General features: G+C 43.2%; 1 protein-coding gene across 3 annotated transcripts in view; it reads left to right on the top strand.

Moving 5' to 3' along the window:
* HOPX (HOP homeobox) overlaps positions 1-22,597 on the top strand; it is a 35,124-nt gene that overhangs the window by 3,696 nt on the left and 8,831 nt on the right. For all 3 annotated transcript variants that reach the window (XM_077475408.1, XM_077475407.1, XM_077475409.1), the window contains exon 2: positions 14,847-15,042. In XM_077475408.1, the coding sequence (XP_077331534.1) occupies positions 14,878-15,042 (165 nt within the window). In that variant the 5' untranslated portion in view covers positions 14,847-14,877. The remainder of the gene's footprint in view (positions 1-14,846; positions 15,043-22,597) is intronic.

Below are 22,597 nucleotides of genomic sequence, written 5' to 3'. Positions count from 1 at the left end.
TTGAAGGTAAAACATGTTGGGTGCGACTTCATGTTCATGATGTCACTGTTTGGAGCACATGGCCATCTTGAGGAAGTGCTGGAAGCATGAGAGAGAAGCTATTTGTATTGTGCTTGTGTAATTGGCACCTCTAAAAGTAAGCGCACAATTGTTCCTGCTTGTTTTTAATAAAATATACAGTGTTACGCTAGCTGTGGTTCTTTCGGGCACTTCTCCCAAAGTGGCAGAGGTGGAGAACATCAGGGTTGCTGTTATTAAAGAGGAAGTAAAGGCAAAAAAAATAAAAAATAAAAAACACACCCTGTAAGGCAAAAGCATAATGAACTAGTATGCATAGCATACTAGTTCATTATGAATAACTTACCTGAGAACGAAGCCCCCGAAGCGGTCCTTCGTCTTCCTCTTCACCGCTGCCATGTATCCCGGAGCGACTTCTGGGTCTCGCTGCTCCGGCGCTGTGATTCGCGGGAGCCGCCAAGATGTCACTCCCGCGCATGCGCACAGGAGCCGACGCTCGTGGCATATCGCCGCGATCTGCGGCCTGCCCAGTGGCTGTCTTCGGGTAAATATCTCCTAAAACGTATAGGTTTAGTAGATATTTCTTGGACCTACAGGTAAGCCTTAATCTAGGTTTACCTGTAGGTCAAAGTGGTTTGTAAGGGTTTACAACCACTTTAAGGAGCTGTATAACCTGAGGATTAGGAGAGGAAAAGAACAGAGATCAGCTGGAATTGCAGTAAAGAGTGCATTAAGACCTGATTATTGAATTAGGGGTCGCAAACTCTAGTGAGTGCTTTTTCAAAGGGGTAGTGTGGAGTGTCACTGAGAAGGAGCAAAAGCACTAAAAGTTTGACACTTTGCAGCAAGCAGTGAATTATACATTTGGCACTGGATTGATTGTCTGCACTTAAAAGTGGTTTCACATGATGTTTAGTTGGACTGTTTATATACAGTATATTGTACCTGATCATTTAATAAGCATGATATTTATATTTCCCTTGTGTGCATTGGGTTCCATAATATCAGCAGTGGACAAAGATATTACTTGCACACTACAACAAATGTTGTGTCACTAGTATAACACTAGTAAATGTTTATTATTTGCACATCATTTGGATTGTGTTGTTATGAGAGTTTTTTTTTTTATCTAAAACAATTGATGGTATAATTTTTAGTCACTTTTGTATGGCACCAGAGCACCTGACCCATTTTTTTGCTCCTTAACTTGTGTATGTATCCACAGTTACCAATTTGGTTTAAGTAGCTAAAGTTTAATTTCTATTAGTCATTGATCAGTAAAATGATATGCTGCCAATGCCATCCTAGCTAGGGAACTAATGTAAAAGGTTCCACTTGAGCTCTTTTAAGTCAATGGGTCAAGATCAAAGTATAATAGAGAAGGGTAAGATGTTGTAAAAAAAAAGTTGTTTCAAATCTTGCTCATCTGTCTGAGCAATCGGTTTTGTGGATAGTCAGATATTCATATAAATGTGAGAGCTGCTTGGCTTGTACAATTATTTGTTCCAATGTAAACTGTTACGATCTGTGTTTTGACATGCATGTTTCAACACTACCAAAATGAAGAAATTATAGGTCATTCCAAATAGAAAAATATTCATTGTCAAAAGTCATCACTTGTGTAACCAGCAATATGGTAACATCACAGCACATTTTCACAAAATGATTTTAAGTTACCCTGTCACAAACCAAGCATAGTTACATAGTTGGTAAGGTTGAATAAAGACGACAGTCCATCCAGTTCAACCTGTGTAGGAGTGTGTGTGTGTTGAAAAATCATATCTCATATCCCCATACATTGTGATCGCTAAGATGCCCATCCAAGAGACTTTTAAATCTATCCATACTGCCTGCCGACACCACCGATTGTGAAAAAGCATTTCACAGCCTTACCGTCCTGACAGTGAAAAACCCCCTGCACTGCTTAAAGCGGTAGTAAACCCGCAATTTTTTATTTATTTTTTTTAAACCTGCAAAGCAAAATGCATAATGAGCTAGTATGCACCGCATACTAGCTCATTATGAAATACTTACCTTAGAACGAGGCCCCGACATCTGGCCCAATCCACGCCGAGGGAGCTGACATGCTCCCTCTGCGTTTCTTCCGGGGTATCGCGGCTCCGGCACTGTGAGTGGCCGGAGCCGCGATATCGTCACTCCCGCGCATGCGCGCGGGAGAATTCATTCCCGGCCGGCCGGCCACTGCCGGATTTTCAGGCCGAGAATCCCCTTGTGTGCATGCGCCGCTGCAGTCAGCGGCGCATACTGAGGGGAATATCTCCTAAACCGTACAGGTTTAGGAGATATTTTTTTTACCTACAGGTAAGCCTTATTATAGGCTTTCCTGTAGGTAAAAGTTAAAAATTTGGGTATACAACCACTTTAAGGTTAAACCGCTTCTCTTCCAGTCTCATCATGTGGCCCCCTGTCCTCTTACACTCCCTGGGACTGAAACATTTCATACTTACACTGGGATCACCATTGGCCATATATGATCATTTTCTGTTTATACCCTTGTGTGTTTTTTAATCTGTTTTTGCACAATGTTAATTTACTTGTTATGACCTCCAGAACACGCAGATCATGCACTCCCCCTGGGAGAATACTATGATATCCCCTTTGCAGTCTTTGCCTCTTTTTTTTGGGCACCTGCATATTTCGTCCGCAACCTTAGGTTCTGCTTCTTTTCAGGGTTGCCCCATAGCCACATGTGGATGACTCTTCAGTGGACAAGATGCACAGGGCTTTATGCCCAAATTGTGTCCCCTGTGTTATCTTCCGGCTCTCCCGATCACTGCGGTTCCTGTCTCAACCTCCCCGCATGCACTTTTGGCTTTCCATTGGTTCATGACCCTGTCTATCTCCCGTCGATCACGCCTCCTCCTTTGGCCTGATCCATCTGTCACACGGCCGGCGTCTTTTGACGCAGATCGTTGTGACTTATGAGTATTGTAGGCAGCTGGCTTAGTCGGACATGTATACATGAACAGTGAACTTCCTCGTCCGTGCTGACCTACATGCTTTGGCCAATCACAGCAAGCTCTGCTGAGAGAGCCATAATTGGCCAAAGCCTTTGGGCAATCATGGCTTAGGGGGACTAAGTCCATGCCCACACTATATAAGGCTGCTTACAGAGCGGCCGTGTGTAGTGTTGTTGGTGTGGACAGAGAGATAGCTTGAGTTAGCTTAAGTAGGCAGGTTATTCAGTTAGTGGCAGTGTATTTTATATATATATATATATATATATATATACAGCAAGTGGATGGCGGGCAGGCCAGGCAATAGTAAAGCATGGACATACGGTAAAATAAACCTAGTACTAAGATTATTGCACCTAAGAGTAATCTCAATACTACAGCCACACCCAGCAGAAACCATTCAAAAACACTGAGTAGAATTATGAATGAATCAATGAATACCTTGTGTAGAAACATGCAAAAACAAGTTTCCGTAAGGCATAGAGAGGGGAGTGTTTGCCAACAGCTTAAACCTTGGGTAATACATAATTGAATACATATGTAGTGTGACAGTTTGTGAAATGCAAAATTAATGTTCCTGTCACTCTTTTGACAAGAAGTTGACTCAGTTGTTGTGACAGATCCCACTTTCCCAATACTTTACTCCAGCTCTTCATATTGAACACAAGTTTTTATAGATCAGTGGTCTAATCTACCACAGCCATATACCCCCACAGCTACCATCTTCTGGTGCCGAGGGAGTTAATACAAGCGCCTACCCCTGTCACAGACACTCATCAAAAGTGCTGACTATACCTGCCCTTTCTGATCCCCCATACTAAAAGCTGTACTATTAGTTCCCACAATAAAAAGCGCTCAATGAATGGAGGATGGGTGGATAAGTGAAACGCCTACCTCATCCATTCATAGAGGAGCACTTTTCATTGCAGTAATTGAAGTACCTTTTTCTGATGCTGATTTAAAATAAATAAATCACTAAACTCCAGCTTTAAAGCAGTTGTAAAGGCAAAATGTTTTTTTATGTTAATGCATATGCATTAAGATAAAAAACCTTTTGTGTGTAGCAGGCCCCCCAGCACCCCCTAAAAATACTTACCCTAAGCCCCTTCTCTATCCAGCGATGTCCACGATTCTCTCGGCCATCCGGGACTCACCTTCTGATTGGCTGGGGCACAGCCATGGTGCCATTGGATCCTGCGGCTGTCAATCTAAGTCAGTTAGCCATTTAGGAGAGAGAGGGGAGGGGGCCGGAATCGGGGCTCCATGTCTGAATGGATACACAAAGCTCTGACTCAGCTCGGGTGCCCCCATAGCAAGCTGCTTGTCTATGGGAGCACCCGTCAAGAGGGAGGGGTAGGAGCAGCGAAGAGGGACCCGAGAAGAGGAGGATCTGTGCTGTCTCGTGCAAATCCACTGCAACAGAGCAGGTAAGTATGACATGTTTGTTATTTTTATTTTTTTTAAACAAGACTTTACAATCGCTTTAAGTAGACTGGCTATTGGTACTAGCATGTTTCATGCCAAACCTCCCATATAAAATTCAAACCCAACTTAACAATTAGGAACATAAGTGTTGTGCTCATAAGGCAGTGGCTTAAAATTTATATTACAGAATTGTTATTAGGGAAAATACAGTTCAAATCAACAAATACAAATGGAGAGAAATGGAAATTCAAAACCTCCCAACCCTTATATCTCACACACCAAGTGTTATACTTACAATGCAAAGTGCATAGTGTAAAAACATGCTGGGAGCAAACCAGATGGCTGGTATTTCCTCAGTACATAATTACATGTAAATAAACATGATTCTATAATTTAATGTCATTTCCCTCTGGCCTTTTCCCTACATCTTCTTCACCCTTATTTCTGTATTTCTCTTGTCTTTTCCACTTGCAATCTTGCATTAGTATGTATTATTTCACTTTGTTTTGTAATTTTGCTATTTTGCTTTATTGCTTCTTGATTATTCATTCAATTTAATATCATGCTATTTAGTAAACCAACTGGGATTGATTTACTAAAGCCAATATGGCTGTTTACCTTGCAGGGGAAGTTGCACTTTGCAAAGGGATTATCCCAAGAGTTTAGTGAATGTGGTACCATTTTACTTCACAAAAAATAGCCAATCGTGGAAATAAAAAGTTTAAAAACTGTTTTTGCTTGCACATGAGTGGATGATAGAAGTCAGCAGAATGTCACCACATTCACTAAGCTTTAGGGAAAATTATCCTTGCAAAGTGCAACTTCTCTTGCAAAGTGAGCAATCTATTTGCTTTAGTAAATCAGCCCAAATATGTTTTACTTCTTATACTTTTTTTGTATATACAGTAAGCATATCTAACATATAAAAGCATAAGAATTCTAAATCATATTGAAACTTAAAGTAAGTAATGTAGGCTCATTTACTTTTTACCTTTCGCTCTGACAGACTGTGAGTCCAGCTGTACTATTCTGGATAGAGCTTTGCTTTGCCTTGCCATAGTGCTAGGCAGAATACCTTTGCAGCGCTATTTACCTTTGCTCAAGATCTGATTGTGTGTTCAAGAACTAATTACATTGAGGTTGATGTACTTCAGGCAAATAGGCTTTTCGCTTTGCAAGAGAATTTTCATGTTTTCCCTTAGCTTAATGAATGTGGTAAAACTTTGCAAAAAATATCCAGTTACGTGCAAAGAAAAAAAAAGTCATATGCTAAAGAAACAGCTTACCTGCTTGACTGCTGAGGCGCATAGACCTAGGAGGAACCAGCTGTTAAGTCTTAAAACTTAGAAACCTTGCCCCCCTATAAAAGAAACCACACTTAAAACCATTTAGTTGGAAAAAGGGCAAGGCCACAGCTTTATTAAATTTCTAACACAAAACATGTAAACCACTTAAACCAGTGCCAGTCACGGATGTACTGTGAGCATGCTTTAACCTTTACTATTAAAATTTCAAAGGGCCTGTCTTTACCATAAAGCCCCGTACACACGAGCGGACTTTTCAACATCCAAAGTCCGTCAGACCGAGTCCGTCAGACTATCCGATCGTGTGTGGGCTGCAACGGACTTTAGCTTCGCAAAAGTCTGACGGACTTTAGAAATGAAGCATGCTTCAAATTTTCCCGACGGAACTCCGCCGGACCCGGTCCCCTTCGAAAAATTCGCTCGTGTGTGTGCTACTCCGACGGACTAAAACCGACGCTAGGGCAGCTATTGGCTACTGTCTATGAACTTCCTATGTCGAATCCAGTCGTACGTCATCACGTTCGACTCCGTCGGAGTTTGGTGTGATGGTGTGTGGTCAAGTCCGTTCGGTCGAAAAGTCCGCCAGAACTCCGTCGGAACTCCGGCGGAACTCCTTTGGAGGTCTGTCAGACTTAATCCCTCTCGTGTGTACGGGGCTTAAGTGCTGGACAGACAGACTAATTCCAACTTCCGATCCAGGGCATAGCCCATTACAGCAACTTTAAGTGCTGGTGAGGTCAAAAAAGCACCACCCGCACGTCAGTGTCTTAATGAAGCGCGCCCCACAACAGCCAGAGCCTTTCCTAGATCGTACTGAAGGCCAAGATTAAAAATATCCATGCCAATATTATTGAGGTGAACACCATCCAATCTCAACAGATCACCATTCACAACCTCCAAATCCTTTTGCTGGACAACGATCCATTTGATAGAAGATGAGGTCTACAGAGCGTGCGTAACACACGTCATTGCCTACAGCATGAAGGACCAAAAAAATAGGACCAGAAACATGCGATTGAAGACACTCTGGAAGAACCTGCGAGTAGTGTAAACCACGCATCCCACGCCAACGAAAATACGAAAAGAGCATGTCAAACTCATGCGAGGGGAGGCCGAATTTGTTGAGACAACAACGAAATACCTAAGAAAAATTGGAACCTGCTCAAAGGGGAAGAGTTATGCCAAGTACACAGATCGCACATTCTGACACCAAAATCCATGGGATTTTTTCCGAAGGATGTTGGCTCAAACTTGTCTTGCATACACATGGTCACACAATGTTGTCAAAAATTCAGAATCTCAAGAATGCGGTGACGTACGACGAGCCGAGAAAATTAAAGTTAAATAGCCAGTGCGGCTCTTCGGCTTGATTCTGAGCATGTGTGGAACTTTGTGCGTCAGAATTGTGTACACACAATTTCCGACGGATTTTGTTGTTGGAAAATTTGAGATCCAGATCTCAAATTTTGTGTGTCGGAAATTGCAATGGAAAATGTCCGAATGGAGCTTACACACGGTCGGAATTTCCGACAAAAAGTTCCCATCGAACATTTTCCATCAGAAAATCCGACCGTGTGTACGTGGCATTAGAGTACACAAAGGAAAGCCGGGGATTGGGACAGACGCAAGGTCAACAAGACCAGACAAAATTGACCCGTGCAAGCGTACAAAACCATGCGGCTGCCTCTAATGAAGCTTTCTATTTTAGAGGTCCGAAGTAACACTGATACACAGTGCTCAGAGACAAGCACATCCTTGGTTCCAACACCACCTGCGAAGGATCTAGATACCAGCTTGCCATTGTGAAAGGCCCCAAAAAATGTACAGGAAAAAGGTACTTGGAACAACAGGTTATAAAAAAAGAGACACATACCAACAGCAAGAGGAGATTGCCCAGTATAGGGAGTGAAAAAGGGGGCACCGGGAATCTGGGGCTTACGTCTCAAACCCTGCAACACCTGCCAAATGGAAAACCCCTTTATGATGTCTTCACAACCCAGTAGCCTAAACCAAAAGGACAAGGCGGACATGGAAGAACTTTAAAAAAAAGTTTCAGCAAGGTGAGGTTGCGCAACAGATCCATGTGAGCCCATGAGACCGGCCCAAGTTCAGCAGACCATTCCCCCTAAAAGAAGGCACCAAAACCACAGGAGCTTGCTGCATCCATGCAAAGCTCCAGCTGCGAGTTGGTACCTCCTCCAGCAGCCAACGGGAATGACCCTTGCACAACTGGAGAAAAGATGTTCAAGTCAGCCCGCGTCAGCTTGGTTACCAGGGAAAGAAGTCTAGCCAATTTATTACTGGGCAAGCAAAAAACGATTGCCACCGTGTCAATTTCAGTATCCAAAAAGGATAATATAGTTACCGGGCCCTCGGTTTTGTCAGCCGACAGTGGACCGCAAGCCAGTCACATATATACTGAAAGGAGCTGCTGACACTGTTCACCGTCGGCTGGGCCCACAATGTGTTTAAATTGAACAGCTGACTTTAAGTTTTCTGCCATGGTAGTTTAGTTGAAAGGTGTAAAGGGGATCCAGAAACCACGGGATAACCCATACTACAAGATCAAAGCCTTCCAATGGAAGGGGTACTGGTCTAGCTAGCGAAGCATCTCTAAGATGCTCACTGATGTACTCCGTCCTAGAAAGGTCATGCTTGGCCCCAGGCCTGGGAGGTGGCTGTTTAGTCTTCTGAAAGCATCGGATGCGTGGATGAGCTCCACCGCAACGTGAATACTCGTGCTTAAATCGCCACGCAGTATACCACTTGCAGTGGCTCTCATTAAACAGCCAACAGACAATTGTTTTGGGTGCAGCCGACGCTCTGGTGAGGGCACCGGCCAGAGACTAACCTGACAACCCAAACAAAACTCCCTGTGCACTGCCATTTTTGGTTGTGTGTGTGTGTGTATATATATATATATATATATATATATATATATATATATATATATATATATATATACTCATCTTATTTATGGAAAAACAAATTTCTGTATGCAGATCATCTGTCCCTACTCTCCTTTAACAGGAGAAAGTGGGGAACACAGACGACAACAGGTAAAAATCTAAAGCCGCATACACACTTAGTCCGTCAGACAATCCGACGGACAGTCCGTCCTACTTTCGAATGAACGGACTTGACCACACACGGATGCAAAACAGTCCGTCGAAAGTTTGCGCGATGACGTGTACAGCACGTACGACGGGACTAGAAATAGGAAGTCCAATACACAGCAATGCAACCTTTCGCCGTGTAAATCCTTTCTGAGCATGCGCCATACTTAGTCCGTCGAACTAGCCTACTCACGAGCGGATTGTCCGCTGAAACCAAAGTCTGACGGACAATATTACGGAAATTCCGAAATACTTAGTCCGCCAGACTGCACGCTGAAAAAGTCCGCTGAAGCCCACACACGAGCGGACTGTCCGCTGAAATGTGTTTCGACGGACTAAGTTGGCCAGACAGTCTGCCCGTGTGTACGCGGCTTTAGTCTTAAAATAGATATATTGGCATCAGAGCAAGTTTAGCCAGAGGCAGCAGCACTTAATTAGGCACTTAGTAAACAGCAAGACTTAATAGAGATTGAGGATAGATAGAAGGGAGCATTTTATTGTGTGATTTACCTCATATGGAGAGATGTCTCAGCATGGTAACCCTTGCAGTGTCTGACAGTGTAGTGAGGGGAGTGTTTTGATGTGTGCACAGCGCCGTGCTCGTGACCTCCAACATCACATGATGCCAACCTCCGACATCCCCCCCTTTTCTTTTTCCCTTCCCTCTCCCTTTTTTTCCTCCTTCTCTCTCTCCTCCCTTTACTTTTCCCTTGCCACCTTTTTCCGCCCCCGTTTTTTCTTTTCCTCACTTACCCCTCTCTTTTTCACCTCCCATTCTTCCTTCCCCTTCCCTTTTTCCTCTTCATTTCTTTCCTTCACCCTTCCACCTATTAGTGACCCCACTTTACTATTATATCATTTTTAGGACATTTCTTACTTTTTAACACTTCCCTGAACAGATATCGGCTTTTTTGACCCTGCTTTGGGCCTTTTTTCGGTCAGCTTGCTTTGCATGTCATCTGGTGTCTGCTTTTCCATCTGGCTTAACATCAAGTAGCAGTAAATATATTTTCTTGGGCGGTTGATGGATATCGGGTGGGGCGATCAACAACGTATTTATTTTATTGCTTTGTATTGTACCATTAAGTTTGTATTGTTCCTAACTGTACTTTGTTTCATGCAGTATCACATCTAACTGGGAAAAAAATATCCCCCGAGGAAGCCGCAAAAGGCAAAACATGTCGGGATAAGTCCCCCCATACTACTGTTGAGTGACCACTTCTTCCATCCGCTGTTTAGATGTGTAATTATATCTGCGTACCTTATGTACAGCCAATATTTTTTCATTTCTTTTCTATGTAATAAACTCTGTTCTATTTTTATACATTTTGTAGTATTGTAATTAAATTTCTTTGTCTGTGACCCTAAAAATCCCACCAAAAAAGCTCCCCTTGTTTACTCATATCTTCTGGGATGTTGGTGCCATTTTTTTGACATTGCCGCCAATCCATAGTACCCCTTTCTAGTACCCAAATTAGTCGCAGGCGCAGACACACCCAATTGAGACTAAAACAGATTTGACAACCGCGAATAAGCTTTCTTCTGGCGGATCTGATACCGAAGCGTCACAAGACCTATCCCAAACCAATTTACAGCAGGGAGGCCTGCGAGGAGCTGGCAAATGCATGTGATATCCAGCATCTGAAGGAACAGTGGTGTACAGTGATGCAGGAGGATGGTGCATGGAGAGATCCAGAGGCAGTGGTCCAGCCACCGACACAGATGAGCCCAGGTGGCGGTGAGTGGTGGCTGTGCAGGAGCAACTGGAGTCTCTAGGAGGACCCATGGGTGCAGCTCAGCCATTCGGGATAGCTGGATAGGGAGCAGGCAGAGCAAGGAAACCTCCTGCCCAGCCGGGCGCTGGAAGATGAACAGGAGCAGCAGACACTGTCCAGTCTGGTGGGGGGGTGGAACACTGAAATCTTCTGCCCATCCGAGCGCTGGACGATGTGGAGAAGCAGATGAAAGAGTCAGCATGTGGGATGCTTGAATCTCCCACCCAGCCAGGTGCTGGGAGATGGGAAGGTGCAGACGATCTGGCCGGTCTAGCAGGGGGACCTAACAGCAATGCTGGATGACACGCAGAGTGCTGTGTAGAGCTGAGGGGGGAGCCAGAGGTACCAGAGGCTCATGGCACAGAATAGCCTGCCCCTGCCCCACCGGGCGCAGAGTGCGTGGGGACCACCTGGGAAGCAGCTGCCCCCGATACCGTTGGTAATGTCAGTGAGACGGCCAGTGCCCTGACTCCCCCCGTGGGGGGGCCCAAGAGCCAGGGAGAAGAGTTAGGAGCAGGCAGACTCTGAGAGACTGGTGTACCCTGGGCAGACCACCGCTGATCTCTTGGACTCCGGGAATGAGTGGACTGGGTGCAGGCATGGCTGAGAGAAGGAACCACGGGCGAAGGGACCCGACGGGAAGAACCCCGGCATGCAGGGGACCAGAGAGCCACAGGGGAAGGAGAGCCAGCAACATCAGCGCCAGTGGCTCCGGCAGGCAGGTGAGCACACTCCCCTCTATAAACTGCCCGGGATGCACTAAGGCTCAGGCAGGACGGTGGGCGAGAATGCCTCTGGGCCCTGGAGGCCTCCCATCAGAGTCCTCAAGTGAGGGGGCAGCCAGAAAGGATGACAGTTCAGGGGAGAGGGGAATGAGCCAGTCGGCCTGACCTCTGGCCAGCAGCTACTGGACCCTAGATAGGAGGAAGTTGGCATCCACGGTGCAGGTTAATCCACCACAGGGTCTTAAACTCTTCCAGCCACTGTTCTTCAAAAGACCCAGAATTCACCTCAGGCAGAACTTTTAACTTCCGGCCATGCCCCCATCAGTCAAGGCTCTCTTTCCCTTTAGGGATCAAGAGGCCTTCATTGTGCTGGGCAAAAGAAGACAGCAACTACCTACCTTCTATAGTTTTTTTATTATAAAATGAATGCTAAATATCAATGTATCAAAATATCAATGCTAGTTGTAAGACATTATCAGTATATGTTACTCCAGGCTGTAGTTTTTTATTTTGTTAAAGTGTCACTAAACTCAATTTTTTTTTCTTTGAGTAAGCGCTGGTGGGCGAAGTGAAATGCGTTGGGGCGTGCCCTGCCAGGGGTCCGGGCTGAGACTGCCATTCACTATCCCACAGCAGGCTTTGACTTGATGTGTGGCTCCCATGACACCTATCACTCTCTACCAGTGGACCCCATGGAAAACCACTTTCTCTGGGGGCACCCATGCAGGCTCGCTCTCCAGTCATGTTGCTGCATCCAATAAAACAGACAGTGAGACTCAGCCCCACCCCCCGCGTCACATAATTTGGCTGACAGCAGCGGGAGCCAATGGCTCCTGCTGCTATCAATCTATCCAATGAAGAGACAGACAGTGGCTGGAGCCGCTGTGCTCATGCACATCACATAATTTGACTGACAGCAGCGGGAGCCAATGGCTCCTGTTGCTATCAATCTGCCCAATGAAGAGAGAGACAGTGGCTCTAGCCACTGCTCTCATGCACATCACTGGATCGGTTTGAGCTCAGATAAGAAAAAGGAGGACGGGGGCTGGGAAGCAGCTGCAGCACAGAAGGTTTTTCACCTTGATGCATAGAATGCATTAGGTGAAAAACCTTAAGGCTTTAGAATCACTTTAATGGCTGTTTTCACAAATGTCTGACACAGACCAGTCCCTGCTGCAGCCTCTCACATTGTGCCTTACAATGTTGCAGTCTATTCACTAGGTAATATGAGATTGAGGAAATGTTTCCTTTATGCCTGCAGGAGATTAGTAAAATCCTTTCACCCTTAGCAAAGTAGTGATGGTAGTGACGGGAACTCAAGGACTGTTTTTTTTAAGGGTAAAAGGTAAAGGTTTTTGAAATGTTTTTGTTGTATATTGTGACACGTCAGAAATGTATTACTACAGACGTCATAGGTTACCAAAGATGCACTCTAAGGCTGACCATGCACGGTTCGAATCATTCATTCGAACCATTACTGGGCAATCTGAATGTACCAAGTTGATTGATCAGCTTGGGTACAACCGGTGTCCTATCATATAAGGTCCCCCATCCGATAGTGTCCGCTCTGTACTGCGCATGCGCAGTAAACAGCAACACAGATTCCGAAAATTGCCGAGGATGAACGGCGCCTGCGCCGTGAGTCCAGGTTCTATTCCCACCATCCAAGTGGACATAGAGTAGGAATATAAAAGAGCCGAGCGCAGCGAGGCCGAGCCTGAAGCGTGGCGAGCGAAACTCGCCCGCGAGGGGCCCTCTAATATTCACAACCCTATGTCCGCTTGGATGGTGGGGCTACCACCTCCACTCACGGCGCAGGCGCCGTTCAGCTTCAGAGATTTTCCGAAGCTTCGTCTGCTCCGTACTGCACATTACGGGGCGGACACTATATGATTGCAGGACACTATCTGCCAGAACACCGGCTTGCCAGATTCACTTTTGATTAACGCAAGCGGCTGCTATAGCTCCTAGCGATAATCACTGTCTTCTCCTGGTGGGGATGGCTTTCTGTGCCACCCTCCCCATCCCACTGGGAGAAGACAATGTCCTAGCAGTAGGGATACCCCTGTCAGCGCTGTCTATGTTAATGGGGGAATTTTGCGACTTTCTTTCCTGCAACCCATGCCTGCAGGAAATAAATTTTCACCGTGTATGCCCTTGTACACTCGGTCGGACATTCCGACAGGAAATGTCCGATCGGACCGTGTTGTCGGATAATCCGACTGCGTGTGGGCTCCATCGGACTGTTTCCGTCGGAATATCCGACGGACAAAGTTTTAGAGCTGGGCTATAAAACTTTCCGACAACATGATCCAATCGCACTTTGTCCGATTGTGTGTAGAGAATTCCGATCGGACAAAGTGCCAGATAAAATTCCTAGACCAAAGCTATTGGCTACTAGCCTGAACGTAGTCCCGTCGCAACGAAATAACATCATCACATTACGTACGATCGGATTTTCCGACAACTTTGTCCGTCCGTGTGTATGCAACACAAGTTTCCGACGGATTTTGTTGTCGGAATGTCCGACCGTGTGTACAAGAGTTTTCTCATCTGTGTTTGCATAGTTCTGGCCCCATTGTTATTTAGCAAAATGTACTACATTGACCATCAGTTTAGAAGACCATTCCCACCACTGACCACCAATGTACAGGTTCACTGATCCTATCAACTGCCAATGTAAGGGTTTGCTTAGACTACAGAAAAACAATATAGGGGGGAACTCTTCCTGCTGACTACCAAAGTAACAGGGCAATCTTGTAACAGGTCAGGGAAAATCTCTACTACTGATAACCAATGTAATAGGATTTTTTTTTCTGATTTCCAATATTGGGGTGCACTTTTTTAATTATCACTGACAGTGGCATATTTTCACTGACAGTTAATGTAAAAGTGCATTTCCCCACTGACCATCAATATAAAGAGCACTCCATTAACACCAAGGTAAGGGGGCATTTTTCCAATGACCACTGCATTTTTTAATGGCATGTTGCTGTATAGTGGAAAAGTGTTTAAAAATGATCCACTCGGGTTGTAAAATATGTGGAATATTCCATATTCCTTTTTACTTCTATCGATAACTTACTTGTCATACTAATGTACTGTGAGCTGTAGCCATATTTTCACCAGGAGTTCCCATAAGCGTTCTTCCATTGTATAACATCTATAGTATAACAGTTGAGAAAAGCTGCTCTATTCTATCCATTTATTTTCCTGTGACCTATGCAATACATACTGTATATCCAGACAATCTATTGTAAAGAAGGTATGCTAATTTATAAATGCAGTAAATGTTCTTAAATACTAGAAACAAGAATACAGAATTCTAAAGTTTTGATGCAATAATTTTAGCTGAACCTGGTGAAATAAAAAAGTAGCAGAATTCACTTTTTATGTGACATGAAACTTCACATATATTTATACAAATACAACATATTTGCTAGGTTACAGATTTTACAGTAAAATGTAATTGAAGGTAATGACTGTGTTTTATAATGCATTACAGCTTCACAGATACGTGGACACTGGCAATAATAATGAGCTTCATGCCAAAAAAATCCTGGGAAAACGATGATGAGGAGCCAAGCCAAGAACAAATAGACATTCTTGAAAATAATTTCAATAAAGTGAGCAAACAGCCCGACAAGTGTTTGATAATGGTGATTGCTGCTGAAGCTGGTCTCTCAGAGGGAGCTACAGAGGTGAGCAAATTTATTAGACCCTACATTTAGAATGAATAATTATTATTATTATTATTATGGATTTATATAGCGGCCAGCAATTTATGCAGCACTTTACAATATAAAAAGGAGACAATACAGTTACAATACAATAAAGTACAAGAGGATTAAGAGGGCCCTGCTCAGAAGAGCTTACAATCTAATATATTAACTCTCTTTTGTGTAAGACTAAATGAGAAAGTGCACAAAATTATAGAAACGCCACGTGCAAAAGTTGTTTGATTTTAAAGTAACTAAACAATTAAGCTGCAGTTGCAAAGGAAATCCTATATTGGGTTAATGTATATGTTCGGTCATTTTTTTTTTTTTGTCATTGACAACTCTCTTCACTTCCTGCTCCAGAGGCAGGTCAGAAGAAATCTCCTCAAAGTTTGAAGTTACTGGTAAAACCGGTTGCCCCTTTTGAAGATTTTCTCTTTCTTCTTGTACCAGTAGCAACTGGAAAAAATTGGATTTCCCAAAGTTGTACATTTTGATTCCATTTTTTTTAATTTTAAATCAGCACAAGAGACGGTACTTACAGTACATTCAGTTAGAAGTGTCTCTTGTGCTGGTGGCAGCTGTCCCAATAGAAATCCTCAGTCCTTTGCCCCCCACACACACACCTACAGAAGTAATCTTTCAGTGCTGCGGTAGTTTAATACAGTCATTGGACCTGTCATAGGTACTCATCAAGAAGCTGAACTACACTATATTGTCAAAAGTATTGTGACACCTGTCTTTAAACGCACATGAACTTTAATGGCATCCCAGTCTTAGTCCGTAGGGTTCAATATTGAGTTGGCTCACCCTTTGCAGCTGTAACCGCTTCAACTCTTCTTGGAAGACTGTCCACAAGGTTTAGGAGTGTCTATGGGAATGGTTGACCATTCTTCCAGAAGCGCATTTGTGAGGTCAGGCATTGATGTTGGAAAATGAGGCCTGTCTCCCCGCTAATTTAAACCAAAGGTGTTCTATCGGGTTGAGGTCAGGATTTGTGCACTGGTGCAAATCATTTGGTGGTGGGGGGATTATGGTGTAGGGTTATCTTTCAGGGGTTGGGCTTGGCCCCTTAGTTCCAGTGAAGGGAACTCTTAAGGCGTCAACATACCAAGACATTTTGGACAATTTCATGCTCCCAACTTTGTGTGAACAGTTTGGGGATGGGAGTATTTCCACCGTTACTGACTTTCACAAAGGAGATATATTATTCTAATGAGAACCATCTCCATAGATGATATTTAGGATATTGCCATCCATAAGAAATTCTTAGGGTGACCTACCGCAGGATCCTGGATTTCCAGGTAGCCACTGGATACTCTTACGCTGTAACTTACAGTATTAAGGTAAGAGCCATTGCACACTGAGGTGTGACTGCAGTGAAGAGGAAAACTAATCCACATCACTACACCTGCACAGAGTGTTAGTTGGAGCCCAGCACTTTATTTTTTGCACTGTATCCACCAGAATCTGTTTGAAGACTTATGTTCACTTTGGAACTTATTCCTTTGTTTTTTGGCACTAGCAATTTATCTTGTTTAGGATATCATCGACCTGGATGCTATTCCCTTGTATTATTATTTGCACCTATATTGTACATTGGGAGTTTACCACCTATGCATTTTTGAGCACTTAGCACTTTAGATTGTTTACTACTATTTGCACTTATACTGTGTTTTTTGGAGTTTATAATTTATGATTTTAAACACTCAGCACTTTATAGTAGTTAATTTTACCTGTTTGCCATCACTTAGAGCGCAGCACCATCTATTGATTTTTTTATTTATTTCTCCCTTGGCTATGGATTGACCAATCCGGTGCTTGCTGCAACTAAGTGCCTTACCTTTCCTGGTTCAGGTAGCGTAGGAACATTCATTTAGTTTTCTAGTTTGGGGATGGCTTCTTCCTGTTCCAACATGACTGCGCACCAGTGCACAATGCAAAGTCCATAAAGACATGGATGAGCGAGTTTGGGGGGGGGAGGAACTTGACTGGCCTGCACAGAATCCTGATCTCAACTCAATAGAACATCTTTGGGATGAATTAGAGCAAAGACTGCAAGCCAGTCTTTCTCATTCACAACAGTCCAAACATACAAAACCAATAAGCACAAAACCCGCCAACACCTCCTGAATGTATAACAGTCTGTGTACAAGTTCTCCATCTAGGTGTTGCAGCTCTCTCAAAAATCCACTGGGTGGCGGACTGATTCTGAAACACACAAAGAGAGGGAGAGTGCACAGCTGCCCTAGTATAATACTCCAGAACCCGATGGGCAGTTAAGTTATTTCTCCATGCCACCAAACCTAGCTACAGCATCCTGCTGAGCAGTGCAGGGAGCCTCCCATGCGCCCGGACAAGTCGGCGTAGCATCACTCGCGGCCGAGAAGGGGGGTTGGTACAGGTGAATTGTCTCCTACTGTGGGCGGGCGGTTGCCACAATTACATGTTTCGGAAGCACGACCTCCTTTTTCAGGTCAGGCCCTATCTGCCTACAACCTAACATTATATAGAACCCCAAGCCCCTCCCCCGGAATGGCTAATGTATTAGACCAGGCCGGGAGTACAGAGTTTACAATGGAAGATCTAGGAAACAAAGGGAAAATTATTGGAAAACAGTCCTGGATTATTAAAAACTATTAACAATTGATTATACATTAGTTTATACTTTAATAAGAACAATCACATCCTCTACTATGAAATGTTGTGTTAAAAATATATTAAAAATATCACGTTTCAGTATTATTAGCAGTATTTATATGAAATTCTTTGAGAACAAAAAAACACATATTTCTATCTACAGCAGTAAATCCTTATTAGACTTTCTAAAACTCATCCTTAATCTATTTTAATATATACTCAATAAATTAATAACATTTTTAGTTCTCAATCTATACTCTTTGTTTTTCACTTTTGAATCAAAACACAAATAAAAATGAAAAATAATAATAAATAATAAGAATAAAAATAACTTGAAAGTAATGCCCTGTAAACACAGGGTCTGCCGGACAATTTGATCGTGTGGGGGCTCCGGCGGACTTTTAAAATGAACGGACTTGCCCACACACGGAGTAAAGTCCATTCATTTTGAACGTGACCTCAGGTATGACGGGACTAGTGCAGGAAGTCCATGTCGCCGCCTCCAACGGTGAGATTGACACCTTGCGAGCCCCATCGCCTGGTATAGATTTAAAGGGGAACACCCTACGCCGAACAAATGGCATGGGGGTCCCCCCAAAGTCCATACCAGACCCTTATCCGAGCAAGCAGTCCGGCCAGTCAGGAAAGGGGGAGTGAGCGAGCGCCCCCCGCCTGAACCGTACCAGGCCGCGTGCCCTCAACATGGGGGAGTGGGTGCTTTGAGGAAGGGGGGGCCCTGCGGCCCCCCCACTCCAAAGCACCTTGTCCCCATGTTGAGGACAAGGGCCTCTTCCCGACAACCCTGGCCGTTGGTTGTCAGGGTCTGCGGGTGGGCTGGTTATCAGAAATCCGGGAGCCTCCTTTAATAAGGGGGCCCCAGATCCCGGCCCCCCACCCTATGTGAATGAGTATGGGGTACATGTGCATGTATAAGTATAATCCATCTGGATGCACAAAGGAGCTGTGACGCAATGTAGAGTTTTACTAACACATGTCAAAGTTGCAAAATTGTGCTTAGGCATTAACATTTCTTTTACTCTAATGCCCCATACACACAGTCGGATTTTCTGATGGAAAATGTGCAATCGGATCATGTTGACGCAAAATCCGACCGTGTGCGCGCTCCATCTGACTTTTTCCGTCGGATTTTCTGACGCACAAAGTTTGAGAGCAGGATCTAAAATTTTCCAACAACAAAATCCGACCGTATAAATTCCGACGGACAAAGAGCCACGCATGCTCAGAATAAACGAGACGAGACTGGCCTGTTTATAGTCCCAACGTACGCGTTTGACGTCACCTCGTTCAGAACGATCAGATTTTCTGACAACTTTGTGCGATCGTGTGTATGCAACACAAGTTTCGGCCAAAATCCGATCTTGTGGTCGGAATGTCCAACCGTGTGTATGGGGCATTAGGCAAGCAGGGGTTAACGGCTTATTATAAAATTATGGTTAAATATGAAAACTTTAGGTACAGAGACAACACATTACTGTATATACATATCCAAGAGTGGTCCTTTAGTCTTTCTAATACAGTGAAACAACACATTTCTTTTCAATTGCTAAGTTCACCGTCTAATGCAGGTATTCTGGTGGTCTAGTTCTCTGTCACCCAAAATGTATAGTTGGAGTTCCACTTTAACCCTTTAAACCATCAGACAGGAATTTCACAGTGCCAATTGCAATCGTGCATGCTTCATTTCAAGCGGTAAACGCTATGGATGGACAGGGTAACTGTCTAAACAGCTCTGCAAGCTTATGAAATTGGATATATCACCTGTTTACTATATTTTTAAAATAGGATCATGGGTAAGAAGTGCTTAGGAAATAAGAATGTTATATACAATCCCTTAACCCCTGCATTTTTCCAGTGCACAAATCTGATCTACTAAAAGCAAAACTTTTTTCGTCCTAGAGAATGTTGTATTGTAGCTACAATGTACATGTAAATTCCCTGCTTTTCTATAGCCTGTTCTTAACAATTTCTCATAAAATGCTGTAAAAATATAACTGGTCTCCAGGCAGGAATGGGCTGTCATTGTATCTGACATAACTATGTTGCAGCAGTAATAAAAATAACCATTACGTGGCACTGGTCTCTGGTTGTCATCACTTACCAAACAAGGTCTTCTTATCAGAAAGTAAGCTACACACAAATTACACACTGTCACAAACTGTTCTTTGGCAACAACTTAGATGTCTTTGTTTAGTTGTATTATCAGTTTACGGTTTTCTTCTTCTTTCTCCTATTTTTCCCTGGATGACCTTGTGGGTCCAGAAAGGCTTCAATTGTCCCTTTTCATTTAGCGGCCAATGAAACTGATCCGTTAATGGGTAATGCAAAGCGTTGCCTGTGTCTGCACTGACACTGAGCTGTTTGTTCCTTTTCCTGAGTCGAAATGGCTCTGTTAGAAAAACAGTGTCTGGTTCTGTACCAGGATCAGATTAGTACCTCTGCAAACTTAACAACAAACCAATAAATATGGGTCGCCTGTTCATATTTCTTCACAAATGTCAGATTTTGATTTCACTTAGAAAAGAGCAAAACTTTCATGTTTTTTATTTTATTTTTTAAACATGGTCAAATGTGCTAAGCCTGTGAATTTATCCGATGCCCTTAACAATTCAAATAATGTCAAACACGTTGTTATTAAGCAATGGGAATCATACTTTTAGAAATCAACTTACTATATAACAAGCTTGCAACAGAATAAAATTAATAAAATACAACATTTCAAGGAAACTTAAAGTTTATTGTCAAATGTGCCAAGCCAGTGTATTTATTTGATGCCCTTAACAAACTCAGCCCCCAGCTACATCACTAGCCTAGTCTCAAAATACCAACCTAATCGCCCTCTTCGTTCCTCCCAAGACCTCCTGCTCTCTAGCTCCCTCATCACCTCCTCCCATATCTGCCTCCTGGACTTCTCCCGAGCCTCGCCCATCCTCTGGAATTTGCTACCCCAATCCGTCTCCAAATTTATCCACTTTTAGGCGATCCCTGAAAACTTTCCTCTTCAGAGAAGCCTATCCTGCCTCCATCTAACAACTGCACAATTTTCTCCATTAGCTCATGCCCCACAGCTATTACCCTTTTGTATAACTTGACCCTCCCTCCTAGATTGTAAGCTCTAACGAGCAGGGCCCTCTGATACCCCCTGTATTGAATTGTATTGTAATGTCTGCCCTATCAGCGCTATATAAATCCTGTATAATAATAATAATTAAAATAAATCTATAAAATGAGTTGTTAATCAATCTGAATAATCTGTTTTCATGTTGGCATTTATTTTTTGAAGAAATCAAAAAATGACACTAAGCTCTAAATTTTGTTGGATTATTGTATTCTAGTGATTTTATTATGATACAAGTTTGTTTTATTGTCTATTGATTTCTAATTCTTCTCTTATTATTATTTTAACTGACATTTGCACAGTTGTAAGACACTGTACTCAAATAAAGTTGATGTCATTTTTTTCCCCACAAATAGAACTTTCTTTTGGTGGTATTTGATCTCCACGACAATTTAGTAAAAAAACAAAACAATATTTTTTTTACTTTCTGCTATAGAACATATCCAATAAAAAAAAATGTAAAGAAATCCAATTTCTTCATAATATGTATTCTGCTACATCTTTTTGGTAAAAAAAAATCCCAATAAGCGTATATTGATTGGTTTACGTGAACATCTACAAACTATGGGATATATTTATGGATTTTTTTTTTAATACTAGTAATGGCTGCAATCAGCGACTTATAGTGGGACTGCAATATTGCGGCAGACTATTGGACACAAATTGAGGCTTTAGGGAATGAGTGACACTAATTCAATGATCAGTGCTAAAAGTATGCTTAACCAGTTTCCGACCGGCGCACGCCGATGTACGTCGGCAGAATGGCACGGGCAGGCATATTGGCGTACAGGTACGTCCAATCTTCAATGCCGCCCTGCCATCACGAGCGCGCCGTCGGCGGCGCGCTCACGTGCCGGTCGGGACCCCGTGAGTCCGGTCGCGGGTCCCGCGGACTCGATCGCCGCGGGCATACCCGCGATCGTCTCACGGGGCGGCTGTATGGAGGAAATGTCATGTAAACAGCATTTCCCCATTCTGCCTAGCAACTAGTGACTCTGATCTCTGCTCCATGTGATTGGAGCAGAGATCAGTGTTCACTAAATGAAAGCCCAGCCCCCCCACAGTTAGTAACACGCCCCTAGGAACACTTAACCCCTACACTGCCACACCCTGGTTAACCCCATTCACTGCCAGTGTCATTTACACAGGAATCACTGCATTTATATAGCAGTGATTACTGTATAAATGACAATGGTCCCAAAAATGTGTCAAAAATGTCCGATGAGTCCGCTGCAGTCACAATAAAAATCGCTAATCGGTGCCATTACTAGTAAAAAAAAAAAATAATTAAAAATAATTAATAAAAATGCCATAAAACTATCCCTATTTTGTAAACGCTATAACTTTTGCGCAAACCAATCAATAATCGCTTATTGCGATTTTTTTTACCAAAAATATGTAGAAGAATACGTATCGGCCTAAACTGAGGGAAAAAAAAATTTTATATATATTTTTGGGGGATATTTATTATAACAAAAAGTAAAAAAATAATGCATTTTTTTCAAAATTGTCGCTCTATTTTTGTTTATAGTGCAAAAAATAAAAACCACAGGGGTGATCAAATACCACCAAAAGAAAGCTCTATTTGTGGGAAAAAAAGGACATCAATTTTGTTTTGGAGCCACGTCGCATGACCACGCAATTGTCAGTTAAAGCGAAGCAGTGTCGAATCGCAAAAAGTGGTCTGGTCTTTGACCAGCAAAATGGTCCGGTCTGTAAGTGGTTAATGATGCTGGATGGGAAAGAGTTAAACATCTGGGA

Source organism: Lithobates pipiens, unplaced genomic scaffold (assembly GCF_037356315.1).
Source record: "Lithobates pipiens isolate NorthernLeopardFrog02 unplaced genomic scaffold, aLitPip1_a1.2 Scaffold_13, whole genome shotgun sequence".
NCBI lineage: Eukaryota > Metazoa > Chordata > Amphibia > Anura > Ranidae > Lithobates > Lithobates pipiens.
Note: the sequence above shows the minus strand (reverse complement) of the source record. Positions and strands in the feature narration are given on the sequence as shown.